Source organism: Megalops cyprinoides, chromosome 21 (assembly GCF_013368585.1).
Source record: "Megalops cyprinoides isolate fMegCyp1 chromosome 21, fMegCyp1.pri, whole genome shotgun sequence".
In the NCBI taxonomy this organism is placed as follows: Eukaryota; Metazoa; Chordata; class Actinopteri; order Elopiformes; family Megalopidae; genus Megalops; species Megalops cyprinoides.
This window is the reverse complement of record NC_050603.1, coordinates 21,186,321-21,200,767: the sequence shown is the minus strand read 5'-3', so window position 1 is coordinate 21,200,767 and position 14,447 is coordinate 21,186,321. Positions and strand designations below refer to the sequence as shown.

The window sequence follows — 14,447 nt, the reverse complement described above, 5'->3', positions numbered from 1 at the left end:
ACACATTTTAAGAATTGACAGGTCAGGTCTTGATTTAGATTAATGAGCATCTCTGGGTATACTCTTCAACTGTCTTTTATTGTTTCAGGTAGGGGTTGTAAACATGGAGCCTGTTGCTCTATACATTTTTTAATTGAACAGAACAGCTTGGCATGCAGTCAGGTTTCGGTATTATACCAAATTGTTTGTGCATGAAAAGATGATGGTTTCCTAATAAGAATTCTAACTCTGTTCCCCTCTGTGAGCATACTCAGCTTTTTCTTTGTCTTGACATTGCACAGCATTTTTTCCCTTACAAGACATTTACAGTCCAACCAAGTATAATCTCCACTTCTCAGCCACCCCAAGGGACCTCTCACTTAAATTACCTGTAACCCGATAAGGTATAAAATCATAAGCAATGTCTTACAAACTACTGTGTTGAATGGTGGCCAAAAGAACTACTAGGGGCTCATATTTTTGCAGTCGGTGCCATAGTGCTGCTTTGTAATGGATACACATTTTTGTTGTGGGCTGTTACACATCTATGAAAAGCAGTGAATTTATTTTCTGAGCTCTACTTCTCTGAACTGTAACTAATACAAGACTTTCTAAATCATACAAGCAGCTCAGCCTGTGGATTGAAAACAATACTTATTATACACCTATGCAGGCAGTTTGGTATTATGCTGGCAGTGGTTTCAAACGATAGAAATACCTCACATACGGTCAGTCATACATGCAACATACAACTCTTCTGAACTGGGGCATCGTATCAGTTATCTGCAACATTCCTACTGACGAGTAAAAGACTTTTGTGAGTCTAGAACGAAGCAGGGAGCAGATTATTTGCCTATAAAACACACAAGAAAAAGAGGCAGGTGTAAATGAAAGAATAAATACCTCAGCATTGGGAAACATCTGAAGAAGCAGGAAAAAAATGAGAGAAATGCAGAGTTAGTAAAAAAAATTGTCACACCCTCCACCAAGAATGCCAGAAGCACACCTGTTCAAAACAATTCAGTAGCTGGGAGGACAACATGCTTTTATAAAACAAAGCCCAACATACAGACCCAGTTCAGAACTTTCATTGAAAAAGGTCAATTAAGCAGGGAAAGGGGTGGCCCTTTATTTGAACGTCATATTCCTACAGGAGGCCTATCTGACATAAGCATGACATAACGCTTAACATTAACACATGCCATGACAGCTCAGGCAAATGAGCTGACTCCTCTGTGAAGCATGTAGTAATACACATTGGCATGGTAGCTTGTCACATTCCATATTATACACACTATGACCAAGTGACACGATGCCTTACATCAACTGCCTGCCTGTCACCTTATGACAGATCTGTCATGTATGTCGTAAGCTCCTGTTGTAAGTGACTTTCACGTGTCACTACATTCTTCCCAGAATGCATTTCAACAATAAAATGTTTCTCTCACATATTTAGCAACATTGCCAAGCAAGTTCAGAATGTTCGTATGATTTTCTTTAATCTCATACGCACTTGGATCTGGTTGTTCAGAAGAACTCCGCCAAAAAATATAGTAGTAATAATTTTACTGTATTCTCCACGTTACTTGTTATTCCTTCTGCTCCTGTTTCGAATCAAACCTAGCATAACGGAACAGAAGCAATGTGTCTGTGTCACCTTGACACAAAGCACAACAGATTCACTGATCTGTAAATCACCTGGATGGTTCATTTCACCCTGCTGTTCACCCACCCAAACAAAATAAGACTTCGAAGATCTGTGCTGGTCCTTTGCAGATTCTGTTCAAGCTCTCTTCAGCCTAACTGCATCGATGGTTTACTGAAATTAACTATAAACCTTGTGTAATAAACAACCATAACAAAAAAACTGTACAATACATGTTACTCAGAGGGACGATGCAAGTGGTTAGCTTGAACTGAAAGAGGCCTTTGTCTCCAGTTGAAAAACTGTATTCTTAATTTTTTTTGGCAGAGTTCCCCTTTTATTCTTTTGAATTGCAGTAATGAAACACAGGGCCGGGAGCTGATTATTCATCACGTACCGAAATCAAAGAGACAGAGGAACAGATGCAGAGGTGTCCCGTAGCTCATTAAATCATGCTCTCATGCAGTGGTAACAACATGAAATCTCCCTTCCCATGTTTCCCCACATGGTAACATCTTATTCACGCTGACACATTAGAGTGTCACTGAGAACAGGTGCAACAGTGCTCTTAAAGACCTCTGGCTCACTCAGAAGTGCACTGGTGAGACTGGAGGCTGAGAGGAGCCACAGTGGCCAGTCTCTAGCACGTCAAGATGATCAGTGCTTCGCAAGCACTCCAGTACTTGTGCTGCATTCAAGAGGTTGCTTTTGGGGGAGTTTAAATTCAACTGCAGCCCTTAGGTCCTCAAGCTCAAGGTTGAATATGTAAGAGATTTTAGTGCTGTTTTAATATATTCTAAAAGTAAAAGTGAGTCTCATAATTCTATTTCATATGAAAGCAACACCGTAACTTCCTATTCAGTGGGTTTGTAGAACCCAGGTAGAAATCTTTAACTGTTTAATTTTTTTTCCAATGAACAAAGCCTTTGATAAATGCTGATTAGTATTGATTAGTACTGATTGAGTGTTGCAGAGGGGTTTACCTCAGTCTGGGGCAGCTCGGAGCAGCTCTCTCTCTCAGCCCTCTTAGGGTCACAGTGAATCAACATCCACTGAAGTTCAAACTGTAGAACAAAAAGGGCAAAATAATTTAATTGAACCCCCAATGGTTTTTCCAGCATGCCCCATTTGTGAGCTAGAGAAGTGGCTCCCAGTCTGAGAAGAGAAGCACTGCTGAAATTGGAGAAGGGTTGAAATAGGTTGAGATCCAGATGTTTAAAAACATACACACACACACACACACACACACACACACGGATAAATCACAGATAAATCACTAATAAAATAGTTGAATTAAAAAGGTCATTTTCTCCTGTCTTACATTTCTCTCCCATGTACAGTACATTCCTGTGGAAGTTATATAAATTCAATTGGAATATTAAGCCAAATATAAATATTGCCATAAAAAATAATTGAAATGCAGCTTCCCTCCTTCAGTAACCAACACAAATGATACAACATTGCTGAATTAATAATTAAAAATGGATGACATTGCAGACAGTGTACAAATTTGATTTAAAGAAACATATGTATGACTGATGTTTCATTCATCCATTCATTCATTCATTTTATAGAAAAGCATTCATTCTCATTGTCTTAGAAAATCTCTGCAGCCATTTTGTTTGCAAAGGTTCAGGGGCTCACCACCACAGAGGTGTTGGGGTCGGCGTCTAGCCTCCCGATCAGGGTGTCCCCCTCTGTGTTGACGGGACCTTTGCCCTTGATGGGCTTGCTGTTGACGGGCTGGCAGTCCACGTACAGGGTGACCTGGTCCCTCTCCACGCCCACCATGACCTTGTGCCACTTGGTATTGAAGAGGACGGAGAGGCCCGGGAAGGTGACCGTCTGCACGGTGCCGTCCATCCCGATGAGGAAGAACTCCAGGGCCTGCTGGTCACCGTTGAGCCTGAGCCCCGCCTGCTTGCTCCCGTCCTCGTCCACCACCTGCCAGACGTTCCACACCTTGTTGACCGTGTTCTTGATCATGCGGAAGGTGGCCATGAAGGAGTACTCCTCTGGAAATCCCCGGGGGAAGTTCAGCCTGAAAAGGGAGGGTAGGAGTGTAAAACCATTTGCCTTAACTGACCTGACTTTGGGTCTTTTAGTCAGTTACAAAAACGTAGCTGTCAAAAAAAATTCAATCATCCCCACCCAGAAAGACCTGGGGAAGTGGTGTAAATACATAGTGAAAGTGAGGTGTAGAAACTATGTGATTAGATAGAGTAGAGAATAACCTCAGTGGATAATCACTGGCCCTTGGTCTAATCCCCACCACCACGAAAGCCTGTATTTTGACACCTAACTCCAAGGCATTACTCTTATCTGCAGTTAATGAAGTCAACAGGGTATACTGTTCTGGAGGTGCCTCAGCATCAAGCATATCTTTGAGAGCAAAACACAACAGCTGCCAGGACTTTCCACACACATAGCATATACTGATATACATACAGATACAGACGGTCTCCCCCCACACACACACACACACACACACACATTCACACTAACAACTAATAACTGCCATGAAATATCATTGCAGTGGGGTAGAGGAGCATCTTGGGTGGCATTTTAATTTTAAATGCTGTCTGTCTGATAGGCAAGAGCATACATGTTCACAAGGAGGGAGTGTGCTACAGTGCATAAGCGCCTTGAGCGAAACAACCTCTGTAGGTTACCTAATGTCCCCAAGGCCCATCCCATAATGTAATCATGAATGAAACATTAATCCAAACCAAGGCTTTAATGTTCAAAGCTTCTTTCCCCCCCCATTTGCTGTGCGTGCAAGCACGCATGCGAGCTACGTATTGTTATTTCAAACGAACAGCGACGCTTTCATTCGCAATTATGTAATAAATCAAGATCAGCACGTGGCGACTCCGCACTCAGCAGAACGAATCAATTAAATTGTCCTGACAGCATGGGTTTCTCTCCAGCCCACCGCTTGCTGTTTGTTAACAAGCCAGGGTCTCGATGGGTGGTGTATTTATAGATGGATGCTGCAGCCTTGCTTTTACCGTCTTGTAAATGGATCAAGGGGAGGCAATAAAGAAAGGAGTTTCCTGTAACCCAATAAAGCAGACGAAGGCCGCACGGTGGGCGCCCTGGGATTCCGCTGGAAGAACGCATTCAGCTCGCCCAGCAGGGCTGGAGCTTATTGTCTGGGGGTACGCAGGGGCACGGGCGCGCTTCAATTACGGCCGCTCGCTACACCGTCCAAACAGACCCCGGGATAACAGAGGGGGGCAAGGTGAGGTCTGCTCATGTTTCAAGCTCCCAAGACTCTAAGGCTTGAATCAGTGGCATATTCATGAGAATTTTAGTTCCTTTGGCAGTTTACAGGGAAACACACTGTTAAGGCAGAACCCTGCTTATGCCAAAGGTTAGCCTAGGGCACCCACTAGGCAGCAAGTCATACAGGGGGGTGGATGCACACGTAATAGTGTCTCAGCTGTTAAAGTTTAGGATTTAGACTGTAGGCTACATGTTTTGTAATGTTTTAAATTTTTTTTTTACTGTAAAATGATGATGATAACGTTTATTGAAGTGACCGAAGGCCAACTGGCCATTCACTATAATATAAGCATTAACGGCACATAAGTGTCCAAATATATGGATCTATTTGTATTGTTCAGTACTCTATACGTAAAGGAACCCTGGGACATGATAAATTGAAACATAAGAGCAATGGTTCCCCTAACAAGAAGCAAACTGTCATCACCTGCCACCTCTGATTCTTTTTAACAAGCAAAAAAAAAAAAAATAAAAAATAAAATCCAAGAATGCAATATGTCTGGTCATGTTCTAAAAAAATAAAAATGGCGAAGAGGGGGGTCTGTGTGCCCGCCTCCACTGTGAGAGATACCAAATGGGTTTGGGCTTGTCTTCTCTGCCAATAACAGGCTGTTTTTTTGGAGCAACACCTGCCCCAGACCTGTAATAATGGAACACCTGCGGAAGGCAGCCCTTGCGCTGTTTCTGCTTACCTCGTTGGAATTTGAAAATTGGCCTCCCTATCGAGCCGGTACGCCACCTGAAGAGCCGTCGAGCCTTCCACCTTCCGCACCCCTTTCAGCGGGATGACGTCCAGCTGGAACTGGGTGATCAGATCGAAACCTTCAAAAGAAACCCCCCCCCAAAAATGAGGAACTTTGACTTCATTCCCACTTGCCTTGCACTGTCCGCGTAAACAATGGCATTAGCGGTCGTCTCATATTAGCCCAGCGTCTGGGTCTTCGCTCATTCTGCTTACTTTCGACGGATCATGTTTTCACTCCCACCCACTGTGGAGTGATTTAATTTTGAGGTTTGTAATGCGGTAATCATTTTCATTTCTTCCAACAAACGGTGATGTGTGGAAACTCAGCCTTCACTAAGCCTTTTCTTTTATGGGGTGGAATCAGCTTACGTCCTCAGAATTCGGTGGAATTAAACATGGGAAGTGGGACTGAAGCGGAGGGAAGAGGGATCTTTTTCATGCAGGGCATTCTCGCACAATTAACGCCTTTGCTGAGTCAGAAATGTTCCTCGCCGCTCACAATTTGGCAGCCTTAAGTGGAATGTTTTTATTTGCCTTACTTAAGATTTTAAGATCCGACAAGGTTGTAACAAGGTTAATAACCCTTCCATGCCCAAGAAATAAAATTAAAAAACTGCTTAATGGTGGTCTCTTTTTCGCTTTGTTAGGGATCTTGTGAGCTGAATCAGAATAGCTCCCTGAAATGAACAAATAGGGTTGGTTTTAATTTAAATCTGTGACAACATATCTTAAATCGTAATCAGATAAAAGCGCACTTTATCTATCTCTTTGTCTATGTCTGTGAGAAAGGATCCGTAAAACACACTAAAACTGTTTATAATTAAACCTCACTGCCATTGGTAAAGAGTTTGGTGTCAATAGTGAGGGATATAGAGAGTGTCACTCCATAGGTAATGCAGCACTCTTTTCTTTAGTCAAAATAACATCATTTGCTTAGCTTTTGCTTAGCATCTTTATCCAGGGCACCTCACATACTGTGGCTTACAATTATTTTCAATGTGTAAATTTATACAGATGGATATTTTTCCTGATGAATTTCGGGTTAAATACTTTATTGAAAGTCAAATCAACTGTGTCCCACCCAGCATTCAAAAACATTACTAGGTAAGACATCAATACCTAACCACTATATCACAAGGATGCTCACACATAAAGTATTACTTATACTCACTTGGATGCCATGAACGAATAAAAGCTATAACATTACTTTATTAAAACATATGACACAAGTAACGTCAAAATTGGTTCAATGGTGTATTAGCTGAAGATGAAGGTACTGTGGTCATTGTGTTCTATCAGCCATTCTTAAATGTGACACAGAATAAAATATATTACCATGTCCCAATGTTTTACCTGGAAGGTCATCTTGTCCATTTCTCATTGTGGGGCATACCGTGTCCCCATCTAATCGGTTGAGATCCAGCTCTGGAAGACAGAAAAGCAAATGACAGCACTTTAATGACGCATGTTCACTGTAGGCCCTTGCTGCAAGGCATCAGACTGACAATGACAGATGTTAAAGCCGTGAGGCTGGACAGTGTAATGAGCACTCTGTTCTTTAACTGACTGGCACAGACAACACAACAGTGCATACTGTATGACCGCTTCCAGCCACAGAGCCTGCATTGACTGTAATATCCCACAGACATCTGGTCCCCCAAAGTTACAGGAATGAACCCGTGGTGCCATTACAGGGTAATGCAAAATGCGTTCAAGGTGAAAGAGAAGAAGAAGGTGCTGTCTCATATTTTCCCAAATGCCAATAATTTTGCGAGCGACGGTGTGACTACTTCTAACTGCATGTTACACTCACAGGCCCTGCTCCATCTTTGATGGCTATTATTCTCAGGGCAACATGTAATCTGTTTACTGAAGGATACTTTGAGCAAAGAAAATGTGCCCTGGATGCTTTTTAATTATGCACCAGCGCTCCGAAGATTTACGGCGGGGAGAACAACTTGGACGAATACGGCAGTGTTTTCAGGTGACGCTCCTCGCCGAAGTTAAGACCTGGGCTGCATTCCTCACGCTCGTTCGACAGTTTCTCAGAAGGTCACGCCGACAAGCGAGCCTCTTTCCTGTATATTAATCTGCCCGTGATTTATTGAAGAATAACCCTTGCTGCGAAGCAAATTTTTAAGGGCAATCGCTCATTTCTTGGCACTTTCAATTTTACACACGCCGCTTTTGTTGCACAGGTGATTTACCCGGAGTGAGCACATACTTTTTGTTGTGCGTCTACATTTCCGTGGACATTTCTTATTTCGTCTTTCAGAAATGAGTTTGTTTTTCTAGGGCAACATGGCCCTGGATATGCAAAACCACAGTGGCTTCATAGGTGTGTGTGTTCTCCTGATGTTAGCCATGCGTGAAAATGCACATGACAACGAAGTGCTCAAAATAACATAAAAAAAAAAACGTGTTAATCATAATTGATAAAGTCGCACCCATGAAAGGTAGCCATTCTCGTCCATGTGATGATGATGATAGTCATGATAGTTATAGTCGTTATTATTACTGGCACAACTCAGGTTGAGCAACTTGATCAGGGATTTGCTGTAAATACTGTTCCATGCTCAAAATTTGAACCTGTGGCAATCTGGTTACTAGCCTAGTTCCCCAACAACTGCTCCTCTGTGCCATCTGGCATGCACCCCAAAGCTCAACACAGCCCATCTCTGCTGTGTGAATGCACAGTGTAAGAGCTGCGTTTGCGATGCAGCAGAAAATATGAGAGTAGGGCCCTGCTCTCATTCCTTCACGCTCTCACACAATGGAAACATCACAGTTGTTTCACACGTTTCTCCTGCACCCAGGAAACGTTACTACATCAGTGTGTCTTTCGAACAGTCAAGATGCAACTGGCGTTTTTAACTTTGATATTGGACGTCAGGAATTACAAAGAAAAATGCAAAACTTGAACACATGACCCACAGGCTTTAAAGTTTCATCTGTTTTCCTGCTATGGTTTCCCGCATACAGCAACTGATGTCACATGGATTCAAGAAGAGATTTTATGGCTCATATTAGATCATTATGTACAAATATATATGGATATAATTCTGAATTATTGTTCCAATCAATCTTGTATGGTTCATTTATGATTTTCCATGAGATACGTGCAATTTATCAAGCACGTATTAATGAATACTAAATATAAGCATATGAGATATAGCAATGCCCAAGTCTCTACGGCATAGGACAGAGCTAATAAGATTTTTCCATCATAAGACCAGTTTGCGCTTTCTGCTCTCCAGATGCGATATCTCTTATGAGCAAATAAAGATGAATGGCAGCTTTTTACGATAACATGTAAAATCGGTGGTCTCTTAACGACGGCCAGCATTTTGGAGTTAATTACTGCGTCTGAGTCAGCTAATTAGGAGTGAGGTTGTGGTTTGCGGGTAACTGCAACTGCAAACACGTGGGCCTCCCGCTAGGCTGCGGTTACCTGCACCCGCTGCGGTGGTGCATAAACTTGGCGAGGTGCAGACGTAGCATTTCTCCACGTTTGACAGCTGTACCCTATACCCTCTGTTCACTATTCATCAAAGGGAGCTCATCCTTGGACCAAATGTACCAGACTCGCTCCCGCTGCAACAGAAATGCCATGGGCCCGCTCAGTGAAAGGTCACAATTTCAACGTATTTACTATTTGCTGTAGTTTAGACAATGCAAAATGACAACAAGAATACAATGCTACATGCAATGGCATCATTTGTTCCAAAAATGGATACTGTGATCTAGTGACTGATGACAGTCCTTGACTTCACTTAGTTTTCTAAGCTGTCTAGTTTCAGGTTAGCACAAGCAAACTTGTGGTAGTACTTGAACTGTTTTATGCTCACACTCACTGGTCTGGGTGTGTTGTTAGCCTAGAATGACACTCGCTCATTTATTCTGGATGGATACACTTCTGTTCTCTTGTGCTGGAAGTTGCTCTGGATAAGAATGTCTGATAAATGAATGTAATGTAATGTTTAAAAAAAAAAAAAAAACTTTAAAAAACTTGCTTCTAAAATCATATGTAAGAACTTTGAACCACATATTACAACAATCATAAATGTCATGTTACTAACATACATATTACTATTATTAGAAACTATTATTATTAATCATATTACTACAATAATATATCTGTTGTTAATTATTAACTGCTTTCTTTTGAGGAAGTCTAGTATGTTCTGCTGAGCATACCTCACATCACAGCTTACATACACATACATATGCACATTTACATATGTGAACACATGGAAAATAGAGTATCAGCAAACTGCAAAGGTGGTGATAGTTATTTGGTTTAATCCCTCTTATATAAGTGTGATGTAATTGCCAATACCACTGAATCTAATGTTCATGCATCAAAGGACTCACACGAATGTTGCCAACAAGAAAAGCTGTGCTCTGATGGTTTAGATGTTCCAGAAAGACACATATTCTTTCATATGTATAAAAGCTGACTGAAGCTGACCAAATTTCCTGATATCATTTTCTGGTGCAGTTTTGTACAAGAGGAAGGCAATAGTGGCATGGAAACTACCCCCAAGAAAACTGTGCAATTATCCTGTTTCATTACGTTTGCAAAATGTGCTGAACTAAAATACTGAAAGGACACCCCTCTCTTGTGAGCAGGCAAACACGAGGCACTTTCTGAGGGAAAGGTGGACGAACGGTGAATCTAAAACATTAGAATATCGATCACACAGTTGAAGGTGGCTGCGTACTTACGCCCCAGTGCTGGAGTGCAGAGTAACGAGAGGAGGGCCACACAAGCCGGGAAGAGCAGAGGCCTAAAATGACGTCTCGGTCGTCTCCTGCGAAGAAGAACATCGTTGAACATCAAAACCATGACCAAATACAGAGTGTTCTATAAATAAACATCTGAGAACTGAATTCTGTGTTACTTAAAATTCACCCTATGTGGTTCTATAGGAAAACAAAACTGGTTGAAATCATTTGGTCTTACAAAGGATTTATAACTCAATGTTCTTGAGGCAGTTGTTTTACTGGTATGTCCTTGGCCCAGCATATTGAGCTACACAATTTCCCAGGTTTTCATTCCATTTCTTTTTTCCCCAGGAAACTCAGTATGCAATCTCTGATTAAATATACAGTTTGTACCAAATAACCGTAAGGCAAACTACTGATAATTTGTTTCAGACAATAGGCCAAGGTGTCCTTCAAGTGAACCTCCACCAGATTCAAATGTTTCCCATCCTGCTCATCGGGATAAAACATCATTTAAATGAATTATTCATGAACCTTGAGAAGTCACCCAAGTTTCTAAACAATGTAGGTATCTACGTTACACTCGAATAAAATGAATAAAACAAGAAAAATCTAGGTCAACAGGGTTTTTATTTTTTACGCAAAAAGGACGGTTTTGATGTAAGGAGCAAAAACTGTTTCAAAAATTTCGAAAACAGAAAGATTCCTCTCTCGCTCACTCATAACATGTTTATTCATGAGGTAAAAAATTAGACAGAACAATCTGGTGTACAAATTTCTTTTCTAAATACATAACTCAGCCAGCTTGGTACCACATCTTCTGCATTCTGCTTTCCATGAAGTTACGGTTCACCTGAATATGGTAGTGGTAGGGGAGATGTGTCGATCTCAGCTGGGCCGTGATGAAATACAGTGATGAGACAAATACTATCATAAAAAATCATATTTACATGCAAATCAGCTTTATGCTGGAGCAAAAGTGTTTGTTTGAGGCTGATGTAAACGGACGCATTGCTTTGTTCGTGGCCGCTTTAGCTCCTGTTCTTAGGGCACGAAGCCGCGATGACGGAGGGGATGCAGTGAGAATAACAGGAAGTGCCGAGGTCTGGTAAAAGCCTTTGCTCTCCTCCATCCTCCTTGGCGCGTTGGTGAACAATGCGGCGGCTCCTAATTTGGTAAAAGCAGGAAGTGGTAGCAGCAGCAGGCGCGTCTTCCATGCTGGCCCCGGGCCAGCGCTGTATAACATCGCTGCAATAATTCGCTGTCACCTCAGGTCCCCTTGCACGCTCTGTTCTGCGTGCGGTGGGCCACGCTGCCTGCCGCCTCGCCTCTGCGATTACAACAGCCCCCTTTGTCGCTGTGTTCATGAAGCCCGCAGCTGGGGAGATCGGGGGAGCTAAGAGCGCTAGAGGGGGTTGATGGTTTGGAGGAATTGCCTCACCCGGCACACCCTGTCCTCGGGGGTGAGGGGGAGTTAATGGCTACCCCTATTTGCCCTCCACTATAGAGTCAGTTGCCCTGTCCGTTAAGGGCTGGCTGTTTATCTTTGCCAGCCAATCCATTAGGCAGGTGGGGGTCACATGGTAAATTTGAGGGGTTCTGAATGTCAGGCCCAGGACGCACTGTAGATCACAGTACACAGCAGGGACTTGGATAATTGTTTTCTCCTTTCTCGCACCTCGATCTGTAATCGCTGCTGGAAGGGAATGTCAGGTCAGAGTAGAGTTAGAACGAGTTACGCTGATTATACCTCTTAAATGGGCTGTTTGCTCAGGGAAGATATTTCTATCTGTAATAAATGTGTGACATTGGTGGTACTTCTATTCTCAGCCTAAGTGTGTGTGTGTGTGTGTGTGTGTGTGTGTGGGCGTGTGTGTATGAGAGAGCAAGACAGAGGGTGTAGAGGGTGTGAAACACTGGCATTGCATTAATTTGGAATTGTTCTCCACCATAATGTCCTTCCAAAGATTAAGTGGCCATTTAAATCATCCCTCAAAGCCACTTACAGTGTCCACATGCAGTATCTACTAACACAGCAGATGTTAACGCTAAGTACCCCCTATGCTGTTTCATTCACAGCTCAAGGTTACACAGTCACTGATTATAATAGGCGTGGTTATCCTTTTGGTAAATTGCTGACCAGTTTTGTGTCCCATTTGACCATGACAGCCTGCATTTCAGTATACAGGAAAGTGCAGCTTTAACACCCTGATGAAGTCAGAAGTGTCTGCCTTGCAGGGATTTCCAATGAATTCGAGCACGGAGGACGGCATCTTGATTTCATTATCAGGGTTCGGTGAACTGGAATGCCTCTTGTTTTTCCCGTCGGATTCTCCATCTAACAGTCCTCATAATAACTTGTGAGAAAACCCACTGTACTCTTCGATCTCAAAACTTATGCGGGTTTAATCCTGCCTTTGATGCTGTCTTGATACTCAGAGATGTGAAGATGGCTTCCTCACTGGGGGACCTACAGTAAACTGTCCTGAACAGAGCACGATTGTTCCACTTGTTCCCTGAAATGTGAATGTTCTTCTGAGTCAGACTCAGACTGTGTTTAACTGAGTCTGGGGAGTCCTTCACTGGAAAGAATGGGGTGAAAATGAAAGCACGCCAGAATTTCAAACACCTCTTCCATTTACTTTTCAAATCGCTTTACTTTTTGTTTCTTGTGCACTTGCACAAGGCGCACGCTATAAATACCGAACTCCAAATGGTTTTCTTATGGCGGTCTGTGCCTCTGGTGTGACTGGTTCTGTCACACAGATGGCTCTGTCCCCTCAAGAGTGCTGGCGTAGCGTCTGAGCCAGAGCTCTTGGCTTCACTTCTATGGAGTCGTTTGTCTTAATTACACCAACTGGATCCCTGTTGGTGTGCGCTTTACCCGGGCTTACAAATTAAGCACGTCAGTCATATTAATTCATACGTTAATATTTTAAGATAGTAAATTGGTCTGGGATGAATCTTTGGGGGGGGTGTAAATAAGTCCATGGCAGAGCTCTTTTTGTGTAGGTCCCCATGTGGGTGTCACTGATAGTGCGAGTGGTTCAAGGTCGCCACGCCTTTTGTGTTGCGTAGCACAGCCTGTGAATATGTGATGCACAGTGCTTGTGGTGGACCCCATGCAATGCATCTCTTTCAATGAAGCACTTAGCAGAGTGTCATGCATGCACTGGCTATTCACAGGCAACAGGAGCCTGAGTGATCCTTTCAAAAATGCAATTAAGTGTCCTGTTGAGTGAGAGCTGGGGCCTGAATCTGACGACATCACTGCGTTTCCCTTCCCTCCCTTTTTTCCCAGGGCAACTGAGGCAGGTTTACGGCCTCTGTAGCTCACGTGAGGTGGAGATTACACTCCGGTGTTATCTAAATCTTGGCTCACGGCCGCATCCCATAATCCACGCAGAGCTGAATATTATACAGCAGCCGCGATTCTGCCGCCTCATTTGGAGAGGGAAGCGAATCTGAGCATGAAATTTAGTCTCTCTCTCTCTCAAAATAAAATAAAATAAAATAAAAATTTAAGGGTTCCCCGTCCAAGGATTGTGATAGCTGGCAATCGAAGGATTCATTCACAGTGGCATGAAGCAAAGCTTTTTCAAAATTCATTGTGGCGCAATAACAGGATCTTGCTGCCATTCCACAGCTGCATTGTTTTAATGAGACAGTTTTTGTCTGAGCTATGGATTGCCCTGGCCACTGCCCAGAGAATTAGTATTAAAGGAAATAAATGAGCCCAGGAAATCAGTTGCCTCTCAGACTCTATAACCTTTCCCTAACCCTATTTATAGTCTGGTAGCATATGGTTGAATATTTAGAACAGTAATGTTAACTGAGGTGAAAAATAATATGAAAATAATGTTCTCACGAAGAAATATGTCACAAACACTGATGACAGACATCCTTGATGTACTTACTAAGTTCTAATTCTGCCCTTTAAGTTAATTTAAGTTAACACAACAATGGCATAAATAGATTAAATAAATACATCAATAGAAATATGTCTTTAGAAGTTTGTTGTTTTCTAAGTTGGACATTTCTGTCAGCTTTTATATTTAAGTG

At 42.5% G+C, this 14,447-nt stretch overlaps 1 protein-coding gene across 1 annotated transcript in view; it reads right to left on the bottom strand.

Moving 5' to 3' along the window:
- Positions 1 to 10,506, bottom strand: part of LOC118769199 (collagen alpha-3(IX) chain-like) — a 28,227-nt gene extending 17,721 nt beyond the window's left edge. The window contains exons 1-6 of the mRNA XM_036516228.1: positions 10,386 to 10,506; positions 7,011 to 7,082; positions 5,605 to 5,734; positions 3,269 to 3,665; positions 2,608 to 2,688; positions 883 to 900 (exon numbers count right to left, since the gene is read on the bottom strand). Of these exons, the coding sequence (XP_036372121.1) occupies positions 883 to 900; positions 2,608 to 2,688; positions 3,269 to 3,665; positions 5,605 to 5,734; positions 7,011 to 7,082; positions 10,386 to 10,506 (819 nt within the window). The remainder of the gene's footprint in view (positions 1 to 882; positions 901 to 2,607; positions 2,689 to 3,268; positions 3,666 to 5,604; positions 5,735 to 7,010; positions 7,083 to 10,385) is intronic.
- Between the last annotated feature and the right edge of the window lie 3,941 nt (positions 10,507 to 14,447).